This window comes from Sinocyclocheilus rhinocerous, unplaced genomic scaffold, assembly GCF_001515625.1.
Source record: "Sinocyclocheilus rhinocerous isolate Xijiao unplaced genomic scaffold, SAMN03320098_v1.1 scaffold1575, whole genome shotgun sequence".
NCBI classification, from domain to species: domain Eukaryota; kingdom Metazoa; phylum Chordata; class Actinopteri; order Cypriniformes; family Cyprinidae; genus Sinocyclocheilus; species Sinocyclocheilus rhinocerous.
Genome location: NW_015626385.1, coordinates 444,811 through 459,044, shown reverse-complemented (window position 1 = coordinate 459,044; position 14,234 = coordinate 444,811). Strand labels below are relative to the sequence as shown.

Here is a 14,234-nt window from a genome sequence, read left to right as displayed (position 1 = left end):
CGATAACGATAATTAGATGATATTTTGCTGAGTGTGTTATTGTGCTGGTATCTTAAGGATTGCCGTGGACAGCTGACTCCTAAAGTTTTTGATATTCTTCATATTCTGTGTGGTGGTCAGTTCATACTGATAGAAATTAATCTTTTCCAATAAGTTTAAACTGATTTTTGCGTTTTATGGGCATTTTTACCTTTATAAAGCAATTTTTTCTAAAAGTGTTCCATTATCTTTTGAGTCAAATTCTTACATTTAATCAGGGAATTTGAATAATAAGACATTTGGGCTGTTACCAAGCAAATTAAATCAACACAGAAGCTGCATCTGAAGTGGCATTTAGATGTATTTACACACATGTATTTTGTTTAATGCAAGACATGAATGCATTTAACCTGCAATTACAAATGCATAAATAATGTTTTGATATATTAAACATAAAACGTTGAATACTGTTATTTGAAATTATTTAAACTATAAATGTGAAATTAAAATCTCCAGCAGGTGGCAGCAAGTCATTGTTAATAAGTGAGTCATTGTGATTGAACCGAATCATTTAAATGCTTGATTCATTCAGAAACACGCTCAGAGACGCAAAACAGAGTTGTGGCATTATTTTTGTTGTTGAAATAGCACAAAAACAGGCAATATGGTGTCTAAAACGTAAACTTAACTTCTTGTTTTGAACTGTTGTAAAAAAAAATCAATATTACATTTGTAATCATGGTAATTTTTGGAGAAAAAAACTGCATTCTTTTTGTGATATTGATAGAACTATATGAAATGATATAAATATATACATATACATGAATTTTGTGATCATTCTAAATGCATTTTTTTTAGACTGAATAATGCGGTGAAAGAACGCACTCTAAATGTGCACGCACTAGACTTCACGTAATGTAGGCGTGCACTCTGTAGGAATGTTTTGAATGGTTTTTGCAAAATACTCGATAATGTCAAATCGCACATCGTTAAAACAACAATTACGATATTATCGCAGAGGATATATATCGCACACCCCTAGTGGAACGGTTCATGAACCGCACATGTCAATTTTTTTTGTTTACCGCAATGCTAATGTCTCCCCAGGAGTTTCGTAAGGTTATGGCCTCTGTGTTTCCCATCCGTTTACATTCACCCAGCCTCCAATTTTAACACTCGCCAAGGCCAATAAGAAAAATTAATGGCGGTAAATGTTCTCATTTGAGAGAGACAGATGGACTGAGAGCTGGACAGAGACAGCGTGTGTGTTGTGTGTTGTGTCTCAGTGTGGAGCAGCTGCTAAAGGCTGTCAGGAACACAAGCAGCTTCTGTTGTGATTGTTTTTACTGTTGCCTGGAGGAGCGTGTCAATACTGCGCCACTGCGTTACTAATCACCAAACGGCCACCACTGCAGCCGCTTAAAGATTTCCCTTCACTACAACCAGATAGACGTGTCATTTATGGTGCCATATGTTTACACGTTCAATTATTAGTGCTTAGCAGGTATTGACTGTTAGTTCATTTTATTCTTCGTTAGGTTTCTTTTTCTCCCGCACAGTTATCTGCAGGTCAGCCCAAATGGATCATTTTAGATAATTTGTGTAATTTCAGCTGTAGATGTATTTTATTTATAAATTACAGACAAAATTTAAATTAACATTGATTGAATTTTTGGTAAAAATTAAACCAAAAGTGATTAATACTTACTTTCTAATTTCAGCTATATTTTATTTATAAACTTTATACTTTTAATAAAATGTAATATTACAGTTTTTCTTTACCCACACAAGTTAAATTAAAATGAATCTAATATTTAGTAAAAATTAAACCATCAGTGATTATTGTTATGTTCTAATTTCAACTGTGTGTGTTTTATTTATAAACTTTATACATTTAATAAAATTTAAATTAATTTTTTTTAAATTTACAAACAATATTTAAATTAACGTTGAACCAAAAGTGAATACAATTTACAATCTAATTTCAACTGTAGGTGTACTTTTGTACTTTTAATAAAACCTATGTTTACAGTTTTTTATTTACAAATAAAATTTAAGTTAACATTAAATGTTTATTTAAAATGAAACTAAAATTGATCAACATTTACGATCTAATTTTAGCTGTGGGTGTACTTTATTTATAAACTTTATACTTTTTATAAAATTTAAGATGACAGTTTTTTACTAACAGTTTAAATGAACATTAATTGAATATTTGAAGAGTTTGGTTCCAAAATGCTATAAATCCATTTGGATTAATTTGAGTAAAAATGTGTTTTCTTTACCAAGAAAGTGGCAAGATGAAAACCACTATTTTCTGTTTCAAACTTTCACATAGCATCTTTAGGTTATAATAACATTAAAAATTCAAATCCATATTTTAATTTTCAGATATTTATTATAAAATTTAATAATTTTTTCCCCAAAATGCAATAAATCCATGACAATTTTTTTTCTTCAAAATGCAATAAATCCATTGAATCAATACAAAAGTTATTTTTCATATTGAAACTGTTGAAAATAAACAACATAGTAAGTTGATCCACATATGACAGCCTCTGAACTTGGTCAATACTAATCTTATATGCAGGCACTGGACTAAAAATACATTCAATCAGTCATAGCTCCAAAAAGAATTCAACGGGTCATCTTGTTAATGCTACAAATTAATTACAGCAATAAAAGAAAATTTCATCATGAACAACAATATCACATTAAACCACAGAAATTCCAAAATGACATTTCCCTTACATTCAACTTCCAAAAGTGCATTCATCTTTGCCATGTTACATTCATTTAGTTGACTAGTGCTATACGCTGTATTTATGAATTGTTTTGCGGCTTAATATTTACAAATACTAGTGGGAGTGTGCTCACTTGTGTGTGCGCATCGGGGCGGAACTCCGCAGTGCGCGATAACAGAGAGCGCGCGCTGACCATGTAACGTAGAGACAGAAATGACATGCCGTCGTGTAAATAAGATAAATAACATAAGGCTATTTAGTTTGTTTAATAAAAGAACAAGGTATAGACCTATTCTATAGGAAAGGTAACTTTAAATGACTTCTGTTGTATAATTAAATAAAATTAACTTGACCTTCAAGGGGGGCGGGGGGTGCCTTTGGAGGGGCGGGCCGCCCCCCTAATATAATTGCAGGGGAAACACTGTCCAAACTATAACTCAGTTCTGTTGCAGTGCATATGTTGCCATTTTCTTGCAGATCTACTTTCTCTGAAGGCCACTTATTAGTCAAGGTCTCCCGTGATCTTTTCTCACCCTCTTTGACACTTAGAATGAATCAAACTGTTTTAAACATCCCTTTAAGTCTCCTTTATGTAAATGACCTCTGTAATCATAACTCTGCTCTGTAACTTTAGGTTGTAGAGTCGATACAGAGATGAATGGATTTGCCTCAGACAAATTAACAACAAAAGTCCATTACTGACGGAGAGTGAAGTTTAAAGCGAGCGCCCAGGGCCGAGCGACTCTCTTTACAGTCCTTGAACAAGATTTATCACTGACGCTTTTCTGAGGACACCCAAATATGGGATGGAAATTACTAATATGGGAGGTTTCCAGTTAAGCGTGACACTGGCAGGCTGCTGAGGTGAGGCGCTTATGGCTGCGCTCCAGATCTGATACATTACGGACTGTAATTTCAGCACGTAATACAAGCATCTGACAAGCTCTTATCACCAATTTACAGTGCCTTTTTTGGGAGAAACATTTAATATCTGCACACTTACAGATAAGGTCATCATGATAAATTATCATTGAAGAAACTAGCTTGACACACCACTAAACATTATAACTAAAGTATACCTAAATATGCACTTTAAATGTTTAATATTCAAAAATGTATTAGTGTTTTGTGTATAATAAATAAAAAAGAGAAATGGGATTTTTCTTGTTTTTTTTTACTGTATAAAGACAAGAGAAACAAGGAAATTATTCAACTAATATTTTTCATGTTTTTGTAAGATTCACCCTAGAATCTCTTACTGTATAGAAACAAGATAAGCAAGAGGGAAATAATTAACATACTTTATTTATTGTTTTTGCAAGATTCACCCTAGAATTTTTACTGTGTGAAAATGAGAAACAAGAGGAAAATAATTAAAATAATATTTTTTTCTTGTGTTTGCAAGATTCATCCTAGGATTCTTTTACCATGTTAAAATAAAAAACAAGAGGAAAATAATTAAAATAATATATTTTTTTATTGTTTGTGTGAGATTCACCCCAGAATCTTTTTCTTTTCTCTTCCACGTCACTAAACTTCCTTAAAGTAAATCAGCCGGTAACTCTTGCAGAATTAAATTAAACTCCATGGATTTAATTTAACATTGCTGACTTCACTTTCTCATGAGAAGCGTCTCTGTTTCCCGGTTTTGGCTCTCAGTTACCGTTTGCAGTGTTTGTGTCCCGTGAGAGATGGCAGAACTCTCTAGAACATTAGGAAAGTGAGACGGCCGAGACTCTTCAGACTCTTGTGTGGTTTTAGCAGAAGTGATTTACTGCTGTGGCTCTCAGCTAGTGAGTCAAACACCTTCTGTGTGAGTTGGCACGAGTTCCCATGTGAGGGTCGTGTGAAGGTCAGCCCCTCGTGTCCGTCCCGGACTGTACATGTATCTGTCCCGGTGATGGAGCGTGTATGTTAATGTGCTTTTGTGCAGCAGGTGACGTGTCTTTTACAGTCCGGTCTCGTGTTTGAGGTTTAGCAGAAGCCTGAGTCAAGCAGCAGCTGTTCTGTAGTTTATGACTGATGACACTGAATGAAAAGCTTGCATTTGTGTAGAGGAAAGGTAATTTGTACACCTTGTACATGTGGTTTTCTGTGATGTTTTTTACATTACTGTTGCAGATTTCGCTGATTTGTCACCAGGATTATGTCATATACCTGCCTAACACAGATGAGGTTTTGTTGAAGTTGCAAAAATGACTTGTAGCATCAGTAAAAATGAGGTGAAAACCACAAACCAATCAGTAATGTTTTACATCTAATGTCCAGCTATTCAAGTCAAGTCAAGTCAAGTTTATTTGTACAGCGCTTTTCAGCGCTTTTAGAATAGCTATTCTATTCTATTCTATTCTATATAGTTTTTTGTTGTATATTACTATAGTGTATTATATTCATGTCTTTTGTAAAGGGAAAAACTAATGAAAAAACGAAGAAAAGAACATATATATGAAAGGTATGAAAAAAAAAATTCAGATAAAATGATATTGAAAAAAATTCCAAGTGAATTTCCTAATTACATTTATATATAAAAAAATTCAAAATAAATTCCTAAATACATTTATATAAATATTTTTAAATTGTTATAAAATGAAATTTTCAATGTTTTTTATTTATTTATTAATCTTTTGATTTTTCCTAATTTTCTCATAATTTAATTTTATATAAATAATTTATATAAATAAAATATATATTTTACATTTTTGTAAAATAGTATTTAATTATTTCTTTCTTTCTTTCTTTCCTAATTTTCTAATACATTTAATAGTATATAAATAATTTTTTATTTTATTATTTTATTTTATGGCATGGCATGGCATGGCATGGCCAGAAAAAGCTGCAAAGTGGGCCTGACTTCATAATTAATGCACCAAATTGAAGAAAGCACATTTTGCAAACCAAATGCCCCGTGATTATTAACATACTAAAGAGGTTGTATTCTCTCTCTTATAGGTAGAAAATTCATCATAGCCAATGCACGGGTGGAGAACTGCGCCATCATCTTCTGTAACGATGGCTTCTGTCACATGTGCGGCTACACGAGGGCTGAGATCATGCAAAAGCCCTGCACCTGCAACTTCCTGTACGGCCCACACACCAAGAGGCTGGCCATCGCGCAGATGGCACAAGCGCTGCTGGGGTCAGAAGAGAGGAAGGTGGAGATAGCGCTCTACAGGAAGGACGGTAGGAATAACGCAGCCGCTTATTAATCCACAGCGCGCCGGCATTTCATTAGAACCTTTCTACAGCAATTGCTTTTTTAGCAGGGTGTTTCTCAGGTTTAATGCAAAGCATGTGAAGGCAGATGGCCTTCTGTTGTTCTGTTTTGTTTAGTGTTGGATCTCATGGTAGTTTTGAACACAACTGCGTGATCAAACGTTTGTAGGTTTGCGTTAGTCTTTTGCTTAAAGACCTGCTGGACCTTGAAAAGGCTTCAGTGGGAATCTGAAGCGGTTTGTTTGTTTTGCTTGTGCGATTACCTCCGACTGTTCTAGCTCAACAACTCTGGTTTGATAAAATAATGTCTCATAGATCAGTCGCTGGAGAGAGATTTGAAGGGAGGATTCGCCGCGCCTGCAGGTGGCGTCGTTTATGTGATGTCGGTATTGTTTTAGTGCTTATTTACCGAAGCGATTATGCAAATCAGCTCCTGGCTGAACTGGATTGTGAGTGGTTAGTGTCTGCGATGCAGTGAAATCACGCAAACATGCCGTGCAGGTTTTGTGAGTCTGCTCTTGAGGTTCGTGACAGCAGATGTTTGCTCTCAGCTGATGGTTGACGTTCTTGTGCAGCTGTGGACTGCACAGCATCACGCTAGCCATCATAGTTTCCACTGTTTATGTGTTCGGCTGTCTGTTTGATGTTCGTCCCGTACCCAGCACCCTCCTGACCTGCGCTGGAACAGGACATTAGCATACCTTGTTAAGCAATACAGTTTAGTGGTTACTAATGACTCAACTGCAATGGTTCTTAACCTTTTTACTCAAAGCAATATTTGAATTTCTCTCTGTATATCTACTTTAATTATGATGAAACTACTTTAAAAAAAATATTTTAACAGAATTTTTATTAAAAGAAATAATTAATAATTATTAATAATTAAATACAAAATTTAAATAATGTATTTATTCCTAACCATATTAATTAATTTATTTATTTGTTTACATTATTTTATTTATTTGCAGTATTTATGTATTTACATTATTTATTACATTATTTATTTACCTCATATTTAATGTTTCTCAACCTTTTTGACATTAAGTCTGCCATTAAAGAACAATATTTGACTTTCTTTTACATATTTCACCTTTAAATATGATGAAACTACATGTTTCAAAACTTTTTTATTTACAGAAATGGGGTGTTGATTAAACTAAATAAAATAACATTTATTTATTTACAGTATTCATTGATTTACATTATTTTTTTTATTACATTTACATTATTTACATTATTTATTTGTAGTATTTTTTATTTTCTGATTCTAGAAATTTCAAGAACTGTATATTCTTCAGTAAAAACAACAGCTTTTGGGAGGAAAAATAAATATTTATAAATAAATATGATTTCAGTTTACATCTTGATTTTATGTATTTTAAGTAAGATCATTTTAATATAATTAGTTAAAATAATTTAAGTCATTCTGAAGCCCACTGCTCTAATATGATCAGAAAGTTGATTGCAGAAGTTTCTCTTTTTTTAACTAAAGTGGGCTGATATGTGATACTAGTCTATCAAGCCTTATGGCTGGATGATAAAATATATCTTGAGAGTGTATAGCTCTTTATAGCTCTTTTCAGCCTTTTATCGATATATTAGTTTGACCTTAATGTCTTGATACTCATGACGATATTTAATAGGCCAGTATATCTTGATTATGTATTTGCTCTGAATGACCCTTTACAGATTTAAATGCTGTATTACTCTTATATGTACAGTCAAGTATGAAGGAGCATTTTAGTTCTTTTCGCTGTCATCATTCAAATCTGCAAAAAGTTCCGCCGCTGGAACTGTCGACCCCAGGAGGTTAAAAGGATTTTTATTCCAGTCAGGATCCATAATTTGGAGCAAACAGCCTTTTTTCCCCAAGTAGATGTAGATCACATATGACCCGCTGCTATTTTAGTGTTTTTACATGAGCTTTAATGAAATTCAACTTAATTTTATTTTGAGATTTAAGTTTGACAAAGACGTCAGTAGTTTTTTCTTGTAATTTCAGTTATGATGTAAACATGTTTGTAAGACATTAATGATTCCATATGTGTTTTTTTTTTCTTTTACATGTAACTTTAATAAAAGTTTGTCACGTTTTGCCATGGTTTGTCAGTTTCCTGTGAGTTTTGGGAATTAAGATCTGGTCTTATTCAGAACCAGTTCAGTTTTTTTTATTATACTTGAACCAAATGTTTTTTATCAATATAAAACTGTCATAAAAAAAAGGTGAAATATTTCATTTGTTACCTGCATATCATGCAACCATTTACCAACATCAGAGAACTGAAATATTATTGAAATATAAATGATAAAAATATTAAATTATTGCAATATTAACTTAATATCTCAGGTGGTACTTCAAGTAAATATTTCAGGGTTTAAACACGTTATAAGGTACAGTAGATGTGAATGGTTAACGTATTTTTTTTTCTTTCCGGGAATACTATATTATGAAATATATTTTTGATTTATTATCATTGTTCTTTAATTGTCCAATTTGGCAATAGGTTTCTGATAGTAAATGTAATAAAAATTATGTAAAAATTACAGAAATGACTGGAACCAGTATCGCACAAATTCCTCTGATTTTTCTGACATACAGCGGCGTCTCACGTTTTGTTTCTCCCCTCTGTTAGATACTGACTCAACGATGAAAGCTGCCATCTATCTGAAACACACTCACATATGCATCCGCCCCCACACACACACAGAATCTAGAATCAGGCCTTGATGACGACATACACACTTTGATTCACTCATGCATAATTCAGGTGGAAAAACCGTGCTGCTCCAGAAACGGGGATTCCGATCTTTTCCCTCGTGAGCGGAGAGGAGGAACGGGAGAAGGAAACTTTCTTTTTTCTTCTTCTTCTTCCCTTTCCTGGTTTTCGTGCGGCCATTTATCTGGTGTGCTGTGCGTTGGCATCAGCCTTCATCGTGATGGATTGCCCTTTCCTACTCTCTATTGTCCGTCGCTGATCTGACCGGCACTTAATCAATCACTCTGAGTTTTAAACCCAACTCGGGTGCATTACCCATGAAAACAAGAGGAAGACAGTGAAAGTGAGGGAATCTAACGTGTGAAAAGAGCCGGGGTAAAAAGGGCACAACCTAATATTTCCCATGGTGCACTGGCTTCTCAATCTGCTTCATGTACTCTGATGTAGGGCCCTATAAAATCTCTCTTTTTTTTTTTTTTGCAAAGTCTGTTTTATTTTTTTTCCAAATTCTGTTTTTTTTCTTTTCTATTCTGTTTTAATGATTAAATTATGTTTTAGTAATCAAAAAGCAAGTCTAATTAATGAAGTCATGAAACGACAACCTAATGAATATAATTTACAAACAATTTATTAAGTTAACAGAAACTTGAATGTTCTAATTAATAGAAGTCATGAAACATATACTATTTAACAACAATTTATTAACATTTTAAAAGAAATGGCATTTGTATGGTCCTATGAAATTTGTTGTAGTTTTCTTCCAAATTCCATTTTATTTGTTCCAAAATTCTGTTTTGTGATATTTTTTCTGAATTAAAATACATTTTAGTAATTAAAAAGCATGTATAATATCCAAAAGCATGTATAAACTAAAGTCATGAAACTTATAAAATTTTGCAGCAGTTTATTAAAAGTTTAACAGAAATGACATTTTAGGGCCTTACGAAATCTGTTCTAATTGGTCCCAAATTCAGTTTTCCAAATTCCATTTTATTTGTTCTAAAATTCTGTTTTGTGATTTTTTTTTTCTGGATTAAAATACATTTTAGTAATTAAAAAGCATATATAATATTCAAAAGCATGTATAAACTAAAAGAAATTGCCTTTGTATGGTCCTATGAAATTTGTTGTAGTTTTTTCCAAATTCCATTTTATTTGTTCCAAAATTCTGTTTTGTGATATTTTTTTATGGATTCAAATACATTTTAGTTATTAAAAAGCATGTATAAAATCCAAAAGCATGTATAAACTACAGTCATGAAACTTAAAAAAAAAAAAAAAAAAAGTATTCAGTTTATTAAAAGTTTAACAGAAATGACATTTTAGGGCCCTATGAAATCTGTTCTAATTGGTCCCAAATTCAGTTTCCCCCAAATTCTGTATTTTCTATTTTAAATTTTCTGGATTCCGTTGTAATGGTGTTATTAAATTTTAATGTGTAGTTAATTAAATAAATAAATATATATATATATATATCTGTCATGAAGGTTTTGGTGGGTTGTAGTGAAGACCTTTGAGTTTCTTTGTGTATTTGTTTATAGTTTTGCTCAGAGCAGCTCTGGAGATGAAGTTCATGTGTTCATTTTCTAATATAATGATGCAAGATGCTGAAAACACCATAAGCGTCACATGTGCTTGAGTGTGTAGTAGACCAAACTGTGCCACTCATTCACACAGAACATGCAGACTTCACATTTCAATAGCAGTGAACAGACACTAGTTCATATCCATATGTTCTGCATTGCAGAAATCACAGGGCCCAGTTGATGCTACACAATAACACTTTCCTCTCAGCATGTGATGAATGTCAAGACGCTCTTCTGCTTGCTAACCGTGTTTTCCAGGAATTGTGTGATCGGCTTGGCTTAATTGAACCGTGAGATTTTACCAGCTGCTCTTGGTGTTGAACGTATTAGAGCCGCATTGTTGACGTGCAAAAGCAGTCGTAGTTCTGCAGTGACCCTTTGAGCAGAAACCTGACCTTCATGACCTCAGGGATCTGATTATTTTTCCCTACAGCAGCTTTGTGATACCAGTTTCCTAAAAATAGCCTGTTTCATTTGCTTGAGTAGTGTTCTGTAGATTATCTTCTGCACGGGCTGCACCTGTCTCGTGGGCTCCGTGAGGGATCTCCTCCACGTTTACAGCCTGATTCTTGGCAGGAACCTCCTCCGTTAAGAGCCAAGCAATATTTGATTAGCAGGCTCTCTCTGTGCGTTACTCGTTTTCATTTATTGGGCGTAATTGTAGTTATTGATCATATTGGGCTGTGGCGAGTCTTACTGTAAGTCAACTTGTAATGATAATTGACAATTTAATAGACATTTCTGGTCTTATTGTGAATGATTCATTAGTGCATGGTTTTCTAAAAGAAAAACCATCAAAATAAATTCATCTAAAGTATTTATTTAATTAAAAAATGCTTATACTGTATGTGTGTGTGTATATATATATATTGCATAGCAATTTGCATATTAGCAATTGCATTGCATTTACAATTCCAGTCATATCTGATAAGCTGACTGAACTCTGTTCAGTTTATTGAGTTTGGCACAGTTGTAGTTATTGATCATATTTGGCCGTAAGCATCGACCTGACTGAGAAAAACTGCCAACCAAACGTGAACAGACTCTTCTTGTGAAGCTTGTTCACAGACTATTTGTGAGTCTTGAAGGGCTTACAAAAGCATTTTCTGTGCCTCTGTTGGAAGAACAAGCTGAAGGAAATGCTGACATGTGGTCCGGAGCGTCCGCTCTGACAACAGACCTGTATCGTGCCACCCATGGAAATGAGCCGTGGCCTCTCCCGGGCTTTATCCTGACATTTACCATTCCCAAAAAGAACAGAAATCCACCCATGAGCCATTTGACTTTTATCTCACGTTTCTTCTGCAAGTTCGATTTTTCTCCCACATTTGTAACTGAGTGTTGATGTGATTCAGAAGCGCAGGTTGTAACTTCAGAACATGGGAAATGAGACGAGACCTTGAAAATGTGACACATAAAATTAGTTGAGTTTCTAAATGACATATTTAGAGCCCATTAAATTTTTTCCCAAATTCTGATTTATAAATTTTATTTTTCTCAAGTTCAATTTTCCATTCAAAATTTTCTGCATTTTAATGGTTGAATTGAATTGTAATAATCAAAATAGATGTCAAATCAATTGATTCATAAAACTTTACCAATTTATAAGTATATTCAATTTCTAAATATATCAACATTTAAGCTATAATTGTGCCCTATAAAATGTGTTTTATAATTTAATACAAGTGTATTATCAAAAATTGTGGTAATCAAATGAAGGCATAAAATGTAATAGGATTTATTTCTTTTAAAATGTGATTAGTGTTGCAAAGTGGCAGAGAATTTCAGGTAAATGTCTGGAAACTTTCCAGGATTTTTTGGAAACCTTCGGAAAATTTCGGACATTTTTGGAAATGTACCAGAAATATTCTGCCTCTTTGCTGCCCTAAACATAATCAAATGAAATTTGAATAATTTCTTTCATTTTTTGGCAAACAAATCTGTGCAGAACAGAAATTTACTGTTTAAATTAAAACATGAAAAATAAATTTATATTGTGTTTCTTAAAAAATCACGTCTATTATTATTCAAGAAGTACTGTACAATAGAAATATATTTCTATTACATATTTTTATGTAATGTATTTCTATTTGTATGTCTAATTATAGCAATAATTATAATCTCTTAAACCTAACTTTAACTTGCGCTTTAACTTGAGCTAAATCTTGCTTAACTTTTGTCTAAATCCAGTTAGTGTAGCGTGTCATGAGCTCAGTCTCCATCAGAGTCTTTAAGCAGCTGGAGACTGTGTAAGATCAGACGTGGCGTCTGAGAGATCAGAGTCTGAGCTCCAGAGCTGAGCCCCACGCTGCCCTGCGCACTGATCCCATCATCAGAGCCTCACGCTGGGGACGGAGACGCTCCCCTAGAGATCTCTGTTCACAGCTGGAGGAGGAAACACATACAGAGGCTTTATAGACATCTAATTTGTTGTCTACTCCAGTAACCCGCAAGGCAGCACTGTATTGATATTCAGTTGGGTTTTAATTAACTCTATACTTTAAAAGAAGTGGAAGAGTTTTAGAAAGTCTTCAGTTGTTAGAATGTAAACAGTATTTGCATATTGAATCGTGATTTGTTGTTTACATTCAGAATTGCATTTGTTCTTCTTTTTAAATTTATTTGCATGGTGAAGACCAGTTTTGACCAGTTTTTTTCTGGAGAATCTGGATGGATTTATATTGTTCCATGTCTGCTGTCTTTGACGTCACATCTCAAAATATTCACTGTACGTATTTCTGTAGTGTCATCAGCCAATCACTGTCATGTGTTAATTTCTTTTTGCAGTTGTCAGATAGTAAATTGATGATGCTGTGTCTGATTCACGTTACATCCTCCTGCCATACTCCGGTTGTTTACTTTCACATGCATAGAAGTGAGAAATACACAATGATTCTTAATAGTCCTGCAGCTTTCTATCTATCTATTGTTATAACTTTTGTTATATCTATCATTAAATCTATCATTATATCTATCTGTCATTGTACAGTATCTATCTATCTTTCTATCTATCTATCTATCTATCATTAGCTATAGATATTATGTCTATCTATCGTTATATTTTTTATGTATTGTTATATCTGTCATTATATTTGTTATATCTATCGTTATATCTATCAATTGATATATCTATGGTTATATCTATCTGACATTAAATATATCTATTGTTCTATCCTTTTATCATTATATATATATATATATTGTTTATCTATTACAACCCCAATTCCAGAGAAGTTGGGACGTTTTGTAAAAATGCAATAAAATCAAGAGTCTGTGATTTGTTCATTCTCTTTTAACTTTTATTTAATTGACAAAAGTACAAAGAAAACATTTCCAAAGTTTTCACTGACCAACGTAAATGTATTTTGTAAATATGAACAAATTTTGATTTTGATGGCTGCAACACACTCCAAAAAAGTTGGGACAGCGGCACGTTTAACATTGTGTCACATCAACGTTCCTTTTAATTACAATGTTTCATTGATTGGGGAATTAAGGATACTAATTGTTAAAGTTTTGGCAGCAAAATTTTTGTCCAGTCTCTCTTGAAACAAGGTTTCAGATGCTCAGCAGTCTGTGATCGTCGTTGTCTGATTCTCCTTTTCATGACTGGTCATACATTTTCAATAGGAGTCAGATCTGGACTGCAAGCAGGCCAGTCTAGCACATTCACTCTGAGTCTACGAAACCACGCTGTTGTAGCACATGCAGAATGAGAGCTGGCATTGTCTTGATCTAATAACCATGGACTTCCCATGGCAGTATATTTCTCTGTACAACTCCAATATATGCCTTCATGTCAATGGTACCTTCACACATATGCAAGTCACCCATGCCGTTTGCACTGATGCACTCATATACCATGACAGATGTTTGCTTTTGCATCTGTCACTGATGAAAGTCTGGGTGCTCCCTTTGGTCTTTGGGACTGAGAACTCGAAATCCATTTTTCCCAGAAACAAGTTGAAATGTGGACTCATCTGAGTACAGCACAC

The 14,234-nt window shown here is 33.6% G+C and overlaps 1 protein-coding gene across 1 annotated transcript in view; it reads left to right on the top strand.

The window, feature by feature from the left end:
- The window catches only part of LOC107713341 (potassium voltage-gated channel subfamily H member 2-like), a 127,514-nt gene that overhangs the window by 8,882 nt on the left and 104,398 nt on the right, over positions 1-14,234 (top strand). Inside the window, exon 2 of the mRNA XM_016518827.1 lies at positions 5,673-5,903. Coding sequence (XP_016374313.1) covers positions 5,673-5,903 — 231 coding nt within the window. The remainder of the gene's footprint in view (positions 1-5,672; positions 5,904-14,234) is intronic.